Raw genomic sequence first — 21,471 nt, 5'->3', positions numbered from 1 at the left:
GCAAAGATATTTTTTGTTTGTTTTGTCTACTACTGTATCCTCAGTATATAAAACAGTTCCTGACATACATTAAAAGCTAAAGAAATATTTGTTAAATGAACAGATGAACAAATTTTAGAAATAAAAATTAAGAAGCCTTGGTAATGTGACTGAGAAAGGCAAAGGAATTTTTTTGGATGTAGGGCAGCAATATGATTTAGGCAGATGATTTCTGTTTTTCTTCTCAAGTTTTTTATGGTCTCTGGTAAAGTTAATTATTTCAGAAGCTTTCCATCTATCCCCAAGAAATCTGCATTTATTAAATATACATTTAAAAGAAAAGTAGTACATAATACATTTAAGCCTAAATATTATGAGAATCAAACATTATTTGCTATAAAGTGATTTCAAGAGAAAGACCTCACATTTTCAATTGCTGAGGACAATCTGATTCGGACTAATCTGCACCTTACCAAAAGTCATATATATTTAGGTCATTTCATTCACTAAGAACAATCTCTCTTTCTATGAAAAAAGTGCCCTTAAAGCAGGTGTAACAGGACACATTAAGCCATTTCAAAAATATTTTCTCTGCACCTTAGAAATAAATCTGCTTTATTATTTTAAGGTAATTTGTTATTATCCAATATTTCATATAAACAAATAATAAATGCAGCCTATAGGTAAAGTTATAAAGCACAACGATAAAGCAAACACCTCTTGCTTTAGTTTTAATTATTCCAGAGGCAAAGCCTGTGGCAACAATTTAAGAATAAGTGATTTTGGAGGTGAAAGAAACACTGGTAAAGTAGAAAAGAGAAAGAGGAGGGAAAGCAGCCCAGTAATAGGTATGTTATGAAGTAAGATACCACTGTAGGTTTTAATCACACTTTGGTAAGACTTTGTGTAGAAACACATACCTCAGAATTATCCCACCTGAAGTGTCAGGGAGTTGATTATTTTTATATCAGTGTGCATCAATCATTGATTTAAGGTTGGGCAAAGGGAGGAATTAATTCCCAGAATTTGTACAGAGATAGTGCTTGCTTCCGTAACCAAAGAAAACCCATGGAAAATATAGATACTGCCAGGCAGAAATTAGGCCTGCATGCCATGAAAAGGTTAAGGTCTGAGAGTATTTGATTTAGGTACTCAACAGCTCTACCATACCCCAGAATTCATCAACCATTTTAAGAACTAGAAAATTAGTATTTCTACTGCATATCATTGTGTTCTTCCATATCCCATCTCTTTGCTTCCCCTACTAGAGATAATAGTATTATTCTCAAATTTATATTTATTGTTTATGATTCCCTTGCTTCTTTTCTTCAATGGCTTTTTAGCAAATATATCTTTTCCATTAATAATCTACCATTATTTTACTTAAGAGCTTCTAAAAATGCTACCATAAAATATGTACTCTTCGGTAATGTGCTCAGTTTTCCCACTCAATTTTATGTCTATAAAATTTATCCACACTATAGATACAGTAGAAGTTGTTAACTTTTACTATGATTTATGTTCCAATATGTAAATACACCACAGTTCAATTATCCAGTCTCCTATGGATGGAAATTAAGTTTTTTTTTAGGTTTCTGCTAATAGAGACATCCTTGTACAAACTTCCTGACATTGGTATGCATAGATTTCACTAGGAGAGAGCATACAGCCTAGAAGTTGAATTGATGAGTTGAAGTTTATGTTATTATTCACATTTACAAAATAGTGACGGATTCTATTTCAAGGTCATTATACCTATGTACATGCAAACCAAAATGGGATAAGAATGTCCCTGCATCACAACCTTGAGTGACATTCAGTTTTGTCACACTAAATGTATGCCAAACACATAGTATAAAATAGTATCCTACTGTGGTTTTTATCTGTATCTATTTGGAAAAATCTCAGCCATTGTTTCTTTAAATATTTTTCCATTCCTTCCCTTTTCTCCTTCTGGTAAATTGAAGAGATGTGTAACAGATCCTCTCACTCTACTCTCATATGTCTTAACTACTCTCAAATTTTACATTTTTCTGTCCTGTATCACAAATAATTTTCATAGCTATCTCCTCTAGCTCAGCAATTCCTTCTTCTATTGGGTCTAATCTGCATTCAACTAATACATTGAATTTTTGTTTTATTTAGTTATATTGTTTTTATAATTAGTTATATTATTAGGCTCTAAAAGTTCTGTTTGAGACTTCTGCTTTCAGCCATTTTGGAATAGCTGGAATAGGAGAATGCTGAACTTATTCTCCTCCCACCATAATCAAGTAGAAAAACGAACAAAATATATTAGGAAATGGTTTTGTAGTTTGGACAGCAAGCTATTTAGGAATGTGGTCCCTAATTAAAGGGAAACAAATGAGGTGAACTCTATGATTTACTCATTGTTCAGCCTTTACGCACTTTCCAGATCACAGATAAGAATTTGCAAAGAATATGATGGCTGGAATTTAAATAGCAGAAGGATGGGCCCTGTGTAGATAAAGAATTCCAGAACTATGCGGAAAAGACTCCTTTGGGTCTGCTGCTGAATGTTACTATGTGCATGTATAAGGTAAACCTCCATGAGACCAGGAAAATAGCCACCAGGGAGCAGTGAGCTGAACGGTTCCCAGAGCTAACACAAGATTATGAAAAGCTCAATTTCTGATGAGCCAAATTGGAGGGTCCTCATTGAACAGCCAGGTCTTAAAGCAGAGACCTTAACTATAGGACTACACTAGTCCTACAATAAAGACTACACTAAACCCAATAAAAAATAAATCTATAAAACACCCTTGCAAGCGTTAAGCTGATCCATAAGTAACTTCACTGGACAACAATACAAAGTATGACATTCTTTAAGATAATACAATAAAATCCAACAATCATCAGTAAAAAATAATGCCTTTCAACCAATAAAAAATGATTATGCATGTGAAGAAGGAGGAAAATATGACCCGAAACAGTAGGAAAAAACATGTCAATAGAAACAGATTCAGAATGACAAAGTTGATGTAGTTAGCAAAGATATTAAACTTAGATTTTAATTTTATATAAATGCTCAAGGATTTAAAGGAAAATATAAATATAATAAGACAACCAATGGAAGCTATAAAAAGTAGGAATTCTTGAGAAAATATACATAGTACTAGGAATAGACAATTTTACTGGATATGATAAATAGCCAATGTGGAAACTAGATAATGTGATAAATAGCCAATGTGGAAAATAGATAATGTGGAAACAAAAAAAGCAGTGAACTTAAATTCCTTGTAACAGAAAATGAATAGAAATGAAAAGCATGAATAGAATATGAACCAGAAAGAGAATAAATGACTGAATAAATAATAATGAATAAAGACTCAGTGACCTGTAGAACAATATTAAACAATCTAATATACACGTAATTGGAGTCTCACATGGAGTTGAAGTGAAGTAGATATTGCAGAAAATATATCTGAAGAAATAAGGGCTCAAGTTTTTCTTAAAATTTGATGAAAATTATAAATTTGTTGATCCAAGATAGTCAATAAACTCAAGGCAAGGTAGACAATACAGAATACCATAACAACGAACATTATCATCAAATTGCTAAAAACCTAAGAACAATCTCCATTCCTGTGAAAAAGGACCCCCAAAACAGATCTAACAGGACACATTAAACTATTTCAAAAGTATTTTCTCTGCACCTTGGAAATAAATCTGCTTTATTATTTTAAAGTCATTTGTTATTATGCAATATTTCATACAAATAAAAGAAAAAATGTAATATATATACAAAATGATGAAGCCAGTGATAAAGCAAACACCCCTTGTCTTAATTTCAGTTATTCCAGAGGCAGATGCTGTGACAACAATTTAAGAACAAATGATTTGGTAGGTGAAAAAAATTCTGCTTAAACAGTAATAACACAAACACCATTGTTTTATTTTTTAATGAAAATTTAAAAAGCTTTAAAATAAAGCCCACAGGAATCCTTATTGAAAATGTTTCATAAAGTATACATAATGTCTTTATACTACGCTCTCCTATATTTCTTCTGCTTTCCTCAGTTTTTCAACATGCATCACTGATATCCCCTTCCTTGTAAGCTCCATCCTACCTAGGTCCTTTATCGCAACTAAGGTTGGGAGCATATCAGTAATATCAATTCAGGCATATAATTGGACTTAAGACTTAGGCACCCTCACGCACGTGGGATTTGTTGGCTCCCACACTGCTTTTGCAATCACCATGGTGTAGATTATTCCCAGGAACTGGAATATCAGCTGTAACCCTAAACTGAGTCACATATCTCTGGTTCCTCTTCCTGTATATTCCCAAACTAAATAACCGGGCTTATGACTTGGTTTTTATTTATTTATTTGTTTTTGCATGGGTGGGCACTGGGAAGCAAACCCAGGTCTCCAGTATGGCAGGCGAGAACTCTACCTGCTGAGCCACCGTGGCCCGCCCATGACTTGGTTTTCATACAAAATCTGAGTCCAGTTCTTGTGGTCTCTGTTGCTCTGATTCATGTAGACCTATCTTTCACTCTGGACTAGACATTTATCCCATTCTCCCACCATACATGAACAAACCCTCTATCTAGCATACCTTACCACCAATTATCTGGCTGTTAGGACTCTGTCCTCTCTAGCGGGCCTTCTATTATTAAATTGCCTGTTCTTGCTATGCCCCTTTTAACATTCACTAACCTGCCCATTTGTTTCTCTACAATCCATTATCACTGTCATTACTCTTAAAGGACACTAATAGGCATCATTTCAGAATCAACTGAAGAATTTTCATAAACTTAGCATTTACCCCCAATATCCTCATCAAGCAGGACAATGGGGGTAGTGTTTATTCCTTCTACTCCAGCTGATTATCACAGCCAAGGAGAGCCTGATAGATACTGCTCAGTTATGACACTGGAGAAAATGTTGAGAACTTTGCTTCTACCCCCTAACCTAGAAATCTATGTTGCCATAAAAGTGGCTCTTCATGCATAGTCTCAAACTCTCACAGTCTAGAAGAATTTATGGAGAAGATTCTAATACCTATTATAAACTACAGGAAGGAAAAGACTCCATTATCCCTACCATTCCCTTCATAGGAATAAGAAAAATAACTTACTATTTTTTTAGGTCAATGTGGCCACTGATTTTTTTTTTTAACATCTATTTTCCAAAAAGCAACTTTTCAAAACACAAGTGAATGGTGATTATGACACAATGGAAGAATCCATGCCCTAAATACAAAGTTTCTTTGTGTTATTTATTGAGGCAAGTGTCCCATACCACAATTTTATAACCCAGATGCTGAGAATTCTTGGTGACAAACAAGTTCGAGTAATGTCATCTGTTTGAGTAATGTCATCTTCATAATGCAGTCTCAAGTTGCAGTTATAACATATCAAATAGAATAACCCTTAACTTCCATCCACTCTAAAAAGAGTGAAAATTGTAGTGAAATATTGATAGTCATATTTTCTTTTTTTACTATAAATCTGTTAGAATTACAGTATACCAAGAAATGAGAGTAGATGTTTAAAGGATCTGACATTTCAGCTATTATTTATAACATTTAAAAGGCTATATAGTAATAGTAGAAAATAAAATTTGAATGAAACAAAAAAATGGAAATATTTTAATACCTGAAAATATAGGGAAATATTCTTACCTGCTTTATTCCATAGAAATCAGCAATACTGCTGATCAGCTCTGACATTGCCTGAACTTCATGAGATTTTTTGATATTCATAAATTCATCTGGATTCACATTTTCACCTGACCAAAATTTAAACAAAGTTACAATACTGCTATTAAAGATCCAAATCTAATTTGAAGACTCAGTTGATGTTCACGCTTTGTGTAATTAAATATGAAAATAGCAGAGACTCTATGGTGACATCTGGATGATAGATCTGTTAGTTTAGCTGCTATGAATCAAACCTGAATTCATAAAATAAAAAATACTACCCATAGTACAATGGCATTATCAAAATGTTCCTTGATGCAAAAAAACAATTAACCATAAAGGAAAAGATTGATAAACTGAATTATTAAATAAATTGTCTTTATTAGAAGACACTGTTAAGAGAGTGAAAAGGCAAGTCACAAAATGGGAGAAAATATTTACAATGAACACATACAGGACTTGTATACAAGAACAAAAGAAAACAAAACAAAAATAAACTACAAATCAATAAGAAAAAGACCACCTGATAGAAAAATGGGCAAAAGAGCTGAATAGGCTTCAGTAACTGTGCCCTCCAGCCCTTACCCATATATGAATAATTAAATTTAGATTTAAATTAAGTTAAATCAACTAAAATAAAACATTAAGTTCCTACACTGCACTAGACACATCTGTAGTACTTAGCAGCCATGCGGCAAGTTTTCACTGTACTGGGCAGCATAACTATAGAACATTTTAGCATTGCAGAACATTCCCTAGGACAGAACAGTATACGCTATATACTACAGAGACTATTGAAATGGCCCAACATTTTTAGCCATTAGCAGTTTACAAATTAAAAATCAGATGAGGTAATATTAAATATGCACCAGAATGGCTAAAATGAAAGACTGGCTATACAAAGTGTTGATGAAGATGTGGAGCAAGGGGACGTTTTAAACACTGCCAAGTGGGAGGATAAACCAATACATCCTCATTAACATGTTTTCCAGTATTTCCTAAGTCCATACATATGCAAACTCTATGACTCCAAGCAGTTCCACTACTAGGAACATAACAACAAAATATATGCATAGGTAAACTGAGACATTTACAAGAATGTTCATAGCGGCATTATTCCTAATAGCCCAAACCTAAAAACTCAAATATTTATCAATGGAAGAAGGGAAAATTTGTGATATGTTCTTAGAATGGAATACCACAGCAATGAGAAAAAACCACCTTTTGCTAACTGTGGTATCAGGGATGAATCTGTAAAGCAAACAAGGCAAAAAAGAATATGTACTATAAAAATTTGAAAACAGGCAAAACTTCTCAGTGTCAACAAGAATGCTAATAATGATTATTCTATTTAGTATGGGAGTAGTGATGGGGAGGAGGTAAGAGGGGAGCTTTTTGGTATGCTAGTAATGCTCTATTTCTTGATCTGAGGGGGGTGGTTTCATGGGTGTTTTGATTTTGAGATAACGTGTTATGAAGATTCATGTAAAATATTTCTTGAATAAAGACTCTAAAATATTTTCTACATTAATTTAAATATTAATGTCCCAAATATATTTCCTGAACATGGGCAATGAATTAAATTTCAAATGAGGAAACAATCATATAATCAGCCTGCTGTGAGCTGTGCTATGCATTATAGGACTTGCAGCATCAATGGCTTCTTTCCACTAGATACCTCCCAAGTCATGGCAAAAATATCTCCTGAAATTGGCAAATGTCCTCTTAGGGGAAAATAACCTCCAGCTGAAAACAAATATATAGCATCTGGTATGATAAAAACATTATTTATAAATTTATGCTCAAGAACTTTGATTAGACTCCTTTTCAACCATCATTATCTGATGCATAAAGAGGTAAGATAAATTTCATTCCATTCTCGAGTAGGCATCATTATGGCAATTACTTGTTAAAACTGTTTTTACATTTGTATTACAGAATGTGCCACATATAGGGTAATTCCTCTCTATGTTACATTAATTCTAAATTCAAAAATCCATGCCTTTCCACGTCTCTTGCCCTTTTTAGATATCAACTGGGAGCTTCTTTACTGAAAATAAAACATAAAACCAAAAGTAGTGAGATAATAAGCATTAGAGACAAAAGACAAACAGTCATGTCACAGTCAACTATTTTATACTAATATATAATACTTTAATATGTATATATTCATTCCTAAGTCACCCATTAGAACACTTTATTTGTCCTAATAAATTAAATATTTAAAGGTAAAAATATGCATTTTCGAACAGTCAACTATTTTATACTAATATATAATACTTTCATATGTATATATTCATTCCTAAGTCACCCATTAGAACACTTTATTTGTCCTAATAAATTAAATATTTAAAGGTAAAAATATGCATTTTCAAAGGAAATACATGAATCTGTATGCCTAAGAAAATTTTGACTAAAACTACTAAATTTTCTGAATAAGAAAATACGCTTTCCCTTATACTAAAACCCATATAATTTATGTAATAGTTAAAAGAAAACAGAGTATATAAATTTGTCTGTTTAGTTAATTATTTCTCAAGTAAAGTATCTAAGTGATATTTCTACCTTTGCCTGAAAATATCTTCCATTCACCTTCACATATGAATGATGATATAGCTGGGTACGGTGTTCTACACTGCTTATTATTCTCAGTACTAAAAGATCTTTATCATTGCCTTACAGTATTTACTGTAGCTGATGAGAGGTCTACTGTCCATTTGTATTCCTTTCAGGTAAGCTATCTTTTATTGCTCTGGTTGTTTTTAAAATTATCTCTTTTGAATTCTCCACTTCAGTACAATTTTGGATTTATTCAATTTGTTTTGTATAGGACTTTCTTTAACCTATGGATTTTTTTAAAAAATTCTTAGCCTTTACATTTTCAACATATTGATTCTCCTCCATGTGCCTTTTCAGATATTTGCTAGACCTTCTCACAATATTTTCTGTGTGTGCTGGTTTCCTATTGCTGATGTAACAACTTCCCACATGTTTAGTGGATTAAACAACACAAATGTATTATGTTATAATTCTGGAATTCAGCAATCCAAAATGGGTTCATGGGGCTAAGATCAAGGTGTCAAAAGGGCTACATTCCTCTATGGAGGTTTTAGGGGAGAATCTATCTTCTTGCCTTTTCCAACTTCTAAAGACTGCTTGTATTTCTTGATTGTGGATCTGTCTATATTCAGAGGCAGCAATGGTCAGTCAAATCTTCTCATATCACATCATGGTGACTGATTCTTCTGCCCACCTCTTTCATCTTTTCGGGATCCTTGTGATTCCACTGGCCCACTGGAAAAATCCAAGGATAACCTTCCTATTTTAAGGTCAGTTGATAAGCAACCATAATTCCACATGAAACCTCAATTCTCCCTTGGTATGTAACATAATATATTCACAGGTTCCAGGGATTAGGATGTGGACATCTTTGGGGAACTATTATTTAGCCTATGGACAGCATGTTTCTTCCCCTCTACCACCTCCTAATAGCTGTTTATTAGCAGAGTACTAGGAAGAATCAAAGAAGTAATGTACAAAGATGATATGAACTATGCTTTTAGATGAGAGGCAGAAGTAATGGACAAGACAGACTGGAGCTCTGAATGGATGGCTTTTTTTCTATGAATGAGTTGAAGAAGGGAAGGGAATTTGGGAAGATACATATAAAATACAAGACTGGATGGGAATGAAGATTGACTTGCTGTCTAAGGCCTTAGCTTCACCACCAAAGAGGGTATTTTCCTTATCAGATAAAATTCTTATACAGAACTTGCCTGACTCACGTCATCTGGGCAACTTCCAGTACTTTCTTCCTGTTCCAAACTTTGAAAAGAAGACCTCAGAACAAGCATAGGCCATGGAAGAGGACTGGAACTGATGGCTTCCAGTGAGAAATGTAAGAGGGGAAGCCAGGGTTGAGGTATTTTCAGGATAAGGCTGGGATGGTGATGGGAAAACAGGGATGGGGGGATTTGCAGCACAGGGCTGGGATGGTTGTTATGGCATGAGAGTCTTCTCTGCATTTAAGAACATCAGGGTCCAGGTTTAACCCAAGGTGACCATAGTGGAATACCAGGTTTCAAGAAGATCTTTCCAAAAGAAACTGTGGTCACTCAGGATCTTGTATATGGCATGCAGCAGCTTCTTGATGACATACTGAAGGTACTTTAGGACATGGTCTCCATCACAGAGGTTTGGCTTCCAAAATGGCATCATTTGGAAATTCTGTTGGCAGATACTAACATAGCAAGTCAGTATGCTAACATGCAAGAGGATGGGAAATGTACCATCTCAACATTCACCTATCACTAGCATGCACCCCTACTTGGCTAATCAATTCTCTCTCTTGTACTGTGCATACCTCATAGTCCATCCCAACCCACCACCCAAGAATAGTGGTCTTGCTGTTTATTCCTGCAGGAATACAATACCCTTGACCACTCTGACGCCCATTATGCCATCCCTGGACTTTATATACGGGGGAAGGGGAATCTTTGTTTGCCTCATGGTAAAATATCTTATGGATATTTTGAACAGAAGTTCATTCAATTACTGCCAGTCAACAGCAGCTGGGAAAAGTGCTGACTTCTTCAGTGTTTTGGGTGCCAATGGACTACAGCCCTCTTCGCAATGCTGCCAATGAAATAATTTGCAGCCAGAAGGCCCTTGACAAGAGCCATGATTAATCAAATAGCCCCATCTCTTTTGATCCATGTCCTTATGAAATAATATTACTTAAAATTATTAGAGAAATAGAAGAGATAAAAGACGAAATGCAAATGATAAGGAATAGTTCTCAAAGAGGAAAAGGTACCTTTAAAATGGAAAATGTTGGTGGACACACCTTTACGATGTGAACAAACTTAGCATCACCAAGACTTCTTCTGAAATAATGAACTAAAAAGGACACAATATCACTTAAGCAGAATTTCTATAAAAGTGTACACCTGGTGGTGCAAAGGTGGTTCAGTGGTAGAATTCTTGCTGGCCAAGTGGGAGACCCGGGTTCAATTGGCGGCCCACTCACTTCCCGAAACAAACAAACAAGCAAGCAAACGAACAAAAAACCCCAAACAAACAAAAATTCAAAAAATGGTGCTGCAATAGGGGAAAAAGAATGAAATGTGACCTTCTCCATACAGCATACAAAAAAAGTACACCTGTATCTAAACATGGGAAAATAATAGGACAAATCTGGCCTATATACATCAAAAGTATCTGTGTCAGGAAAAACAAAGAAAGGCTGAGGAACTATTCCAAATTAACAGAATTAATGTCATTTGTGAGCTTAGTTTGAACATATACATACAGTCATATACTAGCACATATACTAGCATGGTCATGATATCTGTAAATTCTTTTCAAAGGATTCAGAAGAGAAAAGTGTATGCATGTGTGCAAGAGAAAAAAAACAACAAATGTGACAAAATGTTAACAACTGGTGAAATGTACACAGGGTTCATCATACTATTCTTGCAGTTTTTTAATAGCTATGGAACTTTCCAAAATAAAAAGATAGGGAAAAAATGATAATCAATTGAAATAATGTATATAAAAGAGCTCTGCGGATGATAAAACATAATACCAAAGAGGATCTGAGATTAGTTACTATTAATATTAAAGGTGATTCTTCATCACAGCCCTGAGTAGTAACCTCTTTCACATAAGACTCCTAATCTCTGCCTTTTAAATGGAGTGTTTAGTCTATTTATATTTAATTTAATACTGATATGGGAGCAAAAATGAAGGTAAGGATTTTGAAATTTACAGTAGCCCACTGCAATCTTTGTTCAGGGGCAGGAATTTTCTGAGAAAGAGTCGCCACAAGCTAACGTAAGAAAAAATGTGGAGATCCATAACTAAATTGTTCTGCTTAATACAGTGCATGAGACTACCTATTTATTTAGGCACAAGTTGATCTACCAGGGTTCATGATATAAGATCTAACAATTAATTAAAAATATGTTGGGGAGATACACATAGATGGATAATATATTGCTTCTAAGTCCTCTCCCCCCACCCCACCATATATACATACACATAAAAGCACATACCAGTTCTCTTTTTTTGATTTCCTTGAAGGGCTATAAGTAACTGTTCAAAAGGAGTGCATATTTCCAAGCTTTGTACAGAATAATATTTTGCAGCCAGAGCAAAGTCTTCCACACTCACCAACTTCTTAGAAGTCTCACAAAATATTTTGGGAAAATTAGTAATATCTGAAAAAATCAGGATAGAAAGAAAAATGTTATCAATAATTAAATAATAGCTATTTTGTGAGAGTTTGAAAAACAAATTAAAAACATTAGATTTCAAAACAAAATATATTATTTTCATTTTGGTTTGCATTTTGGTAATATCTCTCCAGTGATTCCATTTTTATTTGTTATTTAGATGATCAGCAATTTACAGGACCCTGTTTTCTTTAAATATTGTATTCAATTAAATTTTCAACTCTAAATATAAAATTTAGCCTTTCTTTTTGTTGTTCCAAGAGTCAAAAGATAATAATAATAACTTACTAAACAGTAATGTGGTCATTAAATTTATAAATTATCCTGGCTTACCTACAACTGTAAATTTCTTGCAAAACAGTTCCTGCCTCATTTGGACCAGGCAGAACTACTGTGTGTTGAGGTGCATTCAAAGCACTGTCAAAATGAGTTCTAAAACTAACCAGTTTATAAAAAGATAAAAAAGCTCATTTTCTTCTGCTGGTCAGTTTTAAACTAGGTATTTGTGGTAGTTAGATTCAAGTGTCAACTTGGCTAGGTAAATGTGCCTAGTTCTATTGCTGTGGACATGAACCAATGGCATGTGAACCTCATCTGTTGTTGATTACATCTGCAGTCAGCTAGGAGGCATGCCTGCTGCGATGAATGATATCTGATTTAATTGGTTGGTGCTTAAATGAGAGACTGAACATAGCACAGCCCAAGCAGCTCAGCATACCTCATTTCAGCATACCTCATCTCACCACTCGCAGCTCAGCCCAGGCCTTTGGAGATGCAGAAAGGAAAGATGCACCCTGGGGAAAGATGCTGGAACCCAGAGGCCTGGAGAGAAGGCCAGCAGAGATCACCCTGTGCTTTTCCATGTAAGAAAGAACCTCAGTTAAAACTTAGCTGCCTTTCCTCTGAAGAACTATACATCAACTAAATAAATCCCTTTTTATTGAAAGCCAATCCATCTCTGGTGTGTTGCATTCCAGCAGCGAGCAAACTAGAACTATATTATATAAATTTAGTATAATTGTTGTTAATTTCCAAATGCTCCTTCATTTAGAATGATGGCTAACTGTCTTACTGCTCACAAACATCTGGTGCCCCTCTCTGTGTGAAGATCATGCACTTCTATTGAGGCCAAAAGGTGTAGCCACATCTTGCAAACTCAAAATGAACCACTTTCAGCTAGAATGTTTAAGAGCATCAGAAGCTTCAGCTTCAACTTTCTTTATTTTCCAAGCTCTGTAATTGCAGAAGCTTGTTTTAAGATGGAACCTCCCAATCTTGAGTCCCTGAATGACAAAGACAGCACTCCTAGCAACCTACAACGGGCATGCAGCACATATGGAAAATAAACTTTGTTATTTTTAGTCACTAAGTGTTTAGGCTTATTATTACAGCATAATCCTGTCCATTCTAACAAATACACAAAAGCAGCCTGATAGATTTGCTTTTCATTTGCTCAATCTCTTCTTTTTATGGACATTTTTAAGGCAAGTTAATTTATTTACCAGGGTTAAAAAAAAAAAAGGCAGTCTAATTTGTTGGTAGTTGTTCAGGAAAGTCTAAGTGGAGGAGTATAATTAAGTCCCTTTCTTAAAAATTATTTTTAATAATTAAGAAAACTCACATCTAGTGGTTAAATCAAATAAGTAAAATGTTCAACATGTGAAATCATGACTCACTAAGAAAAATCACACTATATCCTATGAAGTCTACTCTAGCAAAATTGATCCTCCACAGTTATTTATGAATTTATAAAAATCCACCTAACACAAAACACGAAATTGCCTGACCAAACCTAAAAGCAAGATAACTAACAAAGATTGGCAGAATTCCAAATTAAAACTACATATTAAAGCTAATATCTATTAAATTGGTGGTGGTAATGTTTGCCAAATCCATAATCAGAATAAAATAATATGAGAAGTATAACTTCCATTTTTGAATCAACTAGATAAAAATTTAAAATAGAAAATGCTGTGGTGAATTTATTTAAGATATATTTTGTGTATTACACAAAGTTCTTTGGACATTTTACAAACTGAACTTAATAATGCAGCCAAAAGTAATAAAATCCACATCTAAACAGTAAGCCATGATACAGACGGGAAAGCTCAGTCAACTATTAAGTAAGACTCAGGTTTAAGGGACATCTCAACATCCCCAGGTCTCAGAAAAGCAATTTCTTAGAGTATGATAGAATAAGAGTATTAAATCTCAATGTGCAGAGGGACTATTATAGTAGTCAGTTATTGGACAATGTTGCCAACAGAAAGAAATGTGGTGTTTCTGTTGGAAAAGCAAAGGTTCCAATCAACTTAACTATCCTAACCAAAAATAGCTGAAAAAACTCCAATTCAACCGAATTAAATGTTATTATTTTGGTTTTAATTATAAGCCTCCCAATATTTTCTGAAATGTAGCAGTCCAAATCACAAAGTTTGTATTTCATCTGGGCTAAACAGTTTGTTCCTTTTTTTTTTTAAAAAAAGATACAGTTTAAAAAAAGATACTATTCTGATTCTGTCCAATAGTTTATGTCATTTAGGGCTGAACTAGTTAGCTCAGTTACTCTAGAATGCCATAAAAAAATCTATTTAAACTACAGAAACATAGCTGCTATTCCTTCTTTGTTTTCAAGTGACGCAGCCTGTAATTGTCATTATATTCTATTTTTAAAGGTAACAGAGAGGGAGGTTCAATGATCTTGTCTTAACTTTCATTTCTGAAACAGTCCATGAGAAAAGTTATGTGGCAATGGTAACAGTATATTTAGTCGTCATAGTACTCCCCTAGGTACTTGTATAATAAAGTTGGATTTTGCAAATGGCAAAAACATCATTCACTTATATTTAGTTAATTCTAAATTAGCTAACTTTTCCCCCAGGGAAAGCTTTGTTTTGCAATTTGCTAACAATTACACATGCATATCAAGTAGCATGATTATTTTGCCAATATCTCCCTCTACTGGAAGTACCTGTCCTGCTTTATAACATGCTTGTTTTATTTTCTCTTATTTTTTGTCCACCCTCTAATACCGTTCTCAGAAGTTTCTTTTTTGGGCTTGAGAGCATAGGGGGTGGGAGACGGGCAGGGGGAAGTTATTTTCTATAAATCTGAGATGAGATTATCTCTGTATCTATTTTTATACCCAAGATTAATGCACAAGCGAAAGACAGGAAAATCATGTATACATATGGTGGGTTACAAAACTTTCAAGGTAGAGAAATGCACAATAAAATTTCAAAACTAACAAAAACAATGACAATATTTAAATTGAATAAATAAAAATAAAATTTCAAAAATAAATACCTGTTATTTTACTTGAATGTTATATAGCATTTAACAAAGACTACTGTCAGGTTCCCAATAATTCATCATTATTACTGCTAACACTGACAGTACTATAAGGCCAGGCACTGTGCTAAACACTTTTTATTTAACATGACAGTGTTACAAGCTAATTAGATAGTGCTCTTATTCCCATTTACAGAGGAAGAAACTGAGACTCTGGGAGGCTGTTACTTATCCGGATTAGTACAGACATTAAATACCAAGGCATGTGAACTAAAGCAGTCTGACTTTAGACCCTGCTCTTAATTCCCACCTTTAATTAGTATATCACAGAAGTAAATACAGTGACAACAAATAAAATCAGGCAAGACAGCAGTTAAAAGCATTAGGCAGACCTGGCTGTCAGCATCAGGTCTGGCAAAAATCCCCTCTGGAAAAGAGTAATACATGGTAAATCTTAACATATTTCACATTTGTTTTATCTTCTTAATATGTCCACTTTCTTCACTTGCATCAATACCCTGCTTTCCACCAGAAGTGATCTTAAAGTTTCAAGACATCAAAAAGTAATTCAATGAATGCACAACCATATGATGGTACTGTGAGCTACTAATTGTACATTTTGGATGGACAATATGGCGTGTGCATATATCTCAAGTAATTCTTACATATAAAACAACTGACAAGTCTCTTAAAAGGGAATAAAGATGTTTTATGATAATATTTTCTTGTGAATCTATTTCTAGAAACAAAATAATCCTACTGCTTCATGCTCAGTTGTAAACCAACAGTATCTTGCATACAGCAGGCACTCAGTTAAAAGGGAATGAATGAATGAATGCATGAATGGAAACAATCCTGCAATATATTTACAAGTGTAGCATCACCAACTATACAGGGATGGCATCACCAGCTACACAGGGACATACAGAAATTCTCCTAGATTTAGTAATCACTGAGGCCACTAACAGAACTTCAACAGCACAGCTGAGTCTTTTGGAGAAGCATAATCTTCATCCAAACCCTAATGTTTACAATCTGAGGGTGAGCTAAGAGATTTTAGAATGTTTAGAAATGTGATATAAGATAAAAGACAACTATGTGCTAAATTCTGAGGTTTAATTGTGTCACAGGGGCTAGGGAATGATTACTATTGCTCATTTTCACACAGCCTAGAACTGTCACATTGCCCAGCATTTCTTCAGAAAATTCAACAGTGCACTCTTAATAATGATCCTCACAAGGGCATAGAATCATTTTGTATTCATTTCTATATGAATGTCCTACAGATGTCTCCAATTCAGAAGGTTCAAAACTGAACTGTATGTTTTCATGTTGCTGAAACCTTTTCCTTTTCCTATTTCTCATCTGGTTTAATAGTGTCATCACTCACCCAGTACTGAAGTTAAAAGCTTTTCATGATCTTAAATGTTTCTTGTGCCCTCCATCTGCCTATCCAGCCACTCATCAATCCCTACCATCAAATTGTCTTCTACTTAGAGCCCTCCCACTGTTACATTACTGCTGTGGTTGAGCGTCTATTAACTCTAACCAGTGCTATTACAATAGCTCCATAGTTGATTTTTTCCTTATCGAAACTTCCAAAGCACCAATGCACAATAAATATTGGTTGAGTTGAAATGAACAAATTTTCTAAAATGAAAATTTACTTATACTCAATGCAAATTTAATTATGCATTTTTAAGGCTTTGACTCCTTTTAGGCTTCAATCTTTTTTATACTTGTGGAGTTTGACCAAAAGTTAAAGTCTGTCTTATTGAACTTTGGAAATAAAAGGTGGGAGGAATTAAATTTTTTGAAGGTTTGAGTACATTCATAATTCAACAATCTACCTAAGAAAAAAAATAGAATATCAACTATTATTTTGTAAAAGAAATCAATTTATATTACCCAATTATGTACTAGGAAACTTCTATGCCAGCTTAATTTATGGTTGCATATGAAATGAAGAAATAAATTATTTCAACATGTAAAGCATGCTTTTGGAAAGAATAAAATATAATTAACAAAGAATTCACATGCATGCCCTTACTGTGCCAATGTTAAATCACATTGAATGTATAAAGTAATTTAACCATTCCAAAAGCATTTTCACAAGAAAGCTATTTATAAAGGTGACATTAAATACATAAATAGGAAAATCTAACCACAGTATTTTAACTCTAACAGACTTTTCATAGTTTAATTGAACAGAAAAGAAAATATTATAAAGAGAAGCAGAAATTGAGCTTTGGCTTGCTAAATAAAAAACTCAATTAAAAAATTAACAATTCCGATAATGCTTACTATGTGCAAGGTACTAATTGAACCTGAATACAGTTAAAACTTGAAATTCGTTTATGGAATGATATCTTACACTTACATAGCATGGTGTCAACAAATGTTCAATCTTCAGGTACACTTCTACTGAGAAACACATGATATGAGCTTCCCTTATATAGGCCCTTGTATTTGTTTTTCCCTCTGCCTGAGACCAACTTTCCCCAGAAGGTTTCATGGCCCACCCTCTTACTTCCTTTAGAATTTCACTCAAATGTCATAACTTCAGTGAAACCTTCCCTGACAATTGTATTTAAAATTCGATCCCCACTCAACTCATATCCCCCTCCAATCCTTTATCAAAAAAAAGCTTTTTACAACACTTGTAACCACCTGACATAGCATGTAAGATCAAAGGTTTTTATTCACTGCTGTATCCCCAGAACCTAGAACGATGTCAGGTACATAATAGTTACTCAATGGATGAATGAGTAAAATGATGAGCAAGCATGTATATGAGAGATAAAGTAGGCTTTGAATTTGGGTTCTCAGATTGTTTGTTCCTATGGCCATGAGCAATCTACATACTTGCTTTAAAACTCAAGTTCTTTATATATAAAATGGGAGAAAACACTTACTTTATAATATAGTTTTAAGGAATATACACATATCGATATACATATAACATACATGCACCATGTAGACGCACAAAGATACGTGTATTTATATAATTATATACATAAATATTTCTAACACAGAGCCTAGAACATAGTAGGCAATCCCCAAACCATGAAGCTTCAAACAAGTAACTGAGTTTCCTAATAGCTGGGGCTTTGTTGGAATATGGGATGGAAAACTCTAAATATTTAGGCTAAGAACACTATTAAGTCTACTGGGAAAAGAATTTAAACCAAAGTTCAATATGGATACTCAGTTTATAAATGTGAAGCCACTAGGGGGAAGAGCACTGGACTCTGGAATTTGGGTGTAAGACTTCTATCATTAAATGAAGGCACAACTAGGAATGGGTGAACTGCAGCTTGAGAAAAAGATGAAATTCAAGAGTCAACACAGGGGTAACACATTCTAGCTGGGATTAAAGCAAGAATTACTCAGTGTTTGGGAGTCCAGTGATTGGCATTGGGGCACCATGCCCAAATATCAACTTTAAAGTACGGGAGAGAACTTTAGAACCAATGATACTTCTTACTGAATTTGATGTGAAACTTGAGAGATATGTTATCATCTTGACTATGCCTTAAAGAATTTAGAGGAGAGTTTCAAATTTGCTTTTTATTTTAATTTTCTATTCTCTTAAGTCTTTATTTTCAGAAATTAACCAAAACTGAGCGTAGATTCCTAGAAATTCAGTAACTTTGATCTCCATGTAAAATTAGTATTTAAGAATAAATTAAATATTTGTCAATACTTTCTGAATAATAAATTTAAATTTAATATATCAAATATGATTTTGTTAGTAAAATACAAAATAAATTCCAGATTGTAAAGCTTTAAAAAGTGATGTTATAATTGCAAAGGATACATTCAAATGAAGATATTACAGTACAGGAAGTGCTTTGAAATCAATTTCCCGCCCCTCTCTTCTTAATTCCAAAGACATCTCATTTTCTACCTCAGGTGTCATTTCTGATACTACTGTCAGTTCCACTGCCTCACAGTGCCTCAACAATGACACTACTTTAATAACTGACACTGTCATTCAAAACTCAATCTCTGACTCTCACATGGACATCTCTTTCTCCATCTGTTTCCTACTGATTGTGTCCAGATTTCCTCTGCTTATAAGGATACCTATCATATCAGATTAAGTGCCACACTAAGCCAGTTTGGTCTCATTTTAACTAATAACATCTTCAAAGATTTTATTTACAAAGGAGTTCACATTCACAGGACCAGGGCTTAAGACATGAAGATGTCTTTTCTAAGAGGACATGATTCAAACCATAACAGTGTCTTTGGAAGGATGATTCCTAACAGTTTAATAGCCTAGCCTCTAGAATTGGGCAGCAATACATTTTTTCCTGACCTCATTTTCAACTATTTAAGAATTTATGAATATATTGCTCCTTTTTCCTCACTGTCCCCAAATATGCTTTACAGTTTTCTATTTCCACCCTTTTGCTTACTCTGGCTTCAAATTCCCTACTTAGCCATATTAAATACAATAAGTGGCACTTGCTATATAATAGACATCAGAATTCACAGACTGGAAAGTAAAAAAAAGAAACAAATCATTCCAACACAATGTGTTAAGTGCTGTATTAAAGACACAAATAAAATAATACACAAATGACTAATATTGCCTTGTTCTTAATTCAGTTTAATTTGACCTGGGCTTTGAAAGGTGATGATCAATAAGTGGATATTTATTAAATAGATGGAGGTGGGGGATTTCCAGGTAAAGAAGGTAGCATGGACAAAATTGGGGATGGTTAAGTATAAGGTTTACTGTTAGAGAAGGAATGATGAGAAAAATGCCAATAATACTATGTCACTCTCTCCTACTTCCTCCCTTCAACATTGGTAAAAGGCACGTCTTAAAAATTGAGAACTGACATCAAATTATTTTACTCATTGATTCTTGGAAAATATGCTTACCCTAGCTGAACTCAATACTACTTACAACTACTCTTTATACTCAGTACCCACAAGGACATTAATCAGACCTTCTCAGTTCTGCTGACAGAAATAAGATAACAGAATAGGATCAAGAATACCCTGCAGCCCACTGAATCAATGACTTCCTCCTCAAAAGACAAGAGTTTGAAAGAGTCACAAAGATTGTATACAAGAGCTTGTATCTAAATCTAATCACTAAAGATAGAACAAGACAACACGGGATTAAGACACTTGCCTGTGCCTTCCTCACAAATCCATGTCATTGCTGACATGACAAGAATTTATCATGCAGACATTACTTCAGTTTCTGACCCTTATCTCCCTTCCTTTGCCTATAAAAATCCTAATTCACATCCCCACTTCAAGCTGGTTTTGTGAAGATTCCTCTAGTTCCTTGCCAGTGCACTTGCAATAAAATCACCTTCTTGCTGAAACACATGTTTCTCCCTTGTACAGCTGGATAGGGCGGGTTCTTTTATTGGAAACAGCCATGCCTGTAGTATGACCACCTTTAAATAAAAGATTGGGGTCAGATCATGTAAGGTTGTTTGATCATTTATTAATTTGGCTGGCCCAATAATGACTGGTCATAGGCTCTTTCACATCAAAATCCAGGTTGGCTCAGCCCTTAAACATGACTGTAATTTTAACAGCAGGGGATAATAAAGCCTGTATATAAAAACCTTAAATCACCACATTTTTATAGGATATGAGAACTAGTAGTGACCCAGATATCATTTAGCTAAGTGATTCATAACTATTTTGGTTCTCAGTTCCTTTTGAGAATGTGAAGTAAACTGTTGAATTCACTTTCAGGACATACAAATGAACTAACTGAAGCCCACAAACCGAAGACAATAATCTATGGTCCCTTTAGGGGCTGGGCAGATGATTTCAACTAGTGAAGAAAGCTAGAAGAGGATACACCTACCTTAAAAGAGCTATTTGCTACACAAATAAATGTAAATGCAACAAGATGGCCAGGTCTTTCAATTTTTCAAGAGAAGCTGCAATTCCAGATATTTTTATGTATAAAATCTATCAATTTTGAAATATTGGCTCAAAAATTGTAAATGCTATAGTGGTGATACAAAACATATTTATAAGCCAAGTGACCTGTTCATCTATTTTCTGCCACAGACGAACACCTAGTAGTTACTTACTGAATGAGAAAGTAGGCTTACAGTTAAATATCTTGTGCAAGATAACATAGCTCATCAGAGTTCAAAATGGGTTAGAAACAGGCTTTCTGATTGTGAATCTAGTCTGCCTGTTTCTGAGGGATGCAGAATAGGGAGAAGATTTCCAGTTGTTAAATGGCTACTCATTTATGTGGTAGGTTTTTAATATATATTTCACTTACTTTCATAAAAGGTT

At 34.2% G+C, this 21,471-nt stretch overlaps 1 protein-coding gene and 1 long non-coding RNA gene across 2 annotated transcripts in view; one reads left to right on the top strand and one right to left on the bottom strand.

Moving 5' to 3' along the window:
- The window catches only part of LOC143642758 (uncharacterized), a 38,907-nt gene extending 17,846 nt beyond the window's left edge, over nucleotides 1-21,061 (top strand). Inside the window, exons 2-3 of the long non-coding RNA XR_013155848.1 lie at nucleotides 8,333-8,382; nucleotides 20,911-21,061. This is a non-coding gene — a long non-coding RNA (uncharacterized LOC143642758). The remainder of the gene's footprint in view (nucleotides 1-8,332; nucleotides 8,383-20,910) is intronic.
- Nucleotides 1-21,471, bottom strand: part of METTL25 (methyltransferase like 25) — a 134,920-nt gene that overhangs the window by 96,987 nt on the left and 16,462 nt on the right. The window contains exons 2-3 of the mRNA XM_077111528.1: nucleotides 11,707-11,871; nucleotides 5,633-5,739 (exon numbers count right to left, since the gene is read on the bottom strand). Of these exons, the coding sequence (XP_076967643.1) occupies nucleotides 5,633-5,739; nucleotides 11,707-11,871 (272 nt within the window). The remainder of the gene's footprint in view (nucleotides 1-5,632; nucleotides 5,740-11,706; nucleotides 11,872-21,471) is intronic.

This window comes from Tamandua tetradactyla, chromosome 7, assembly GCF_023851605.1.
Source record: "Tamandua tetradactyla isolate mTamTet1 chromosome 7, mTamTet1.pri, whole genome shotgun sequence".
In the NCBI taxonomy this organism is placed as follows: domain Eukaryota; kingdom Metazoa; phylum Chordata; class Mammalia; order Pilosa; family Myrmecophagidae; genus Tamandua; species Tamandua tetradactyla.
Note: the sequence above shows the minus strand (reverse complement) of the source record. Positions and strands in the feature narration are given on the sequence as shown.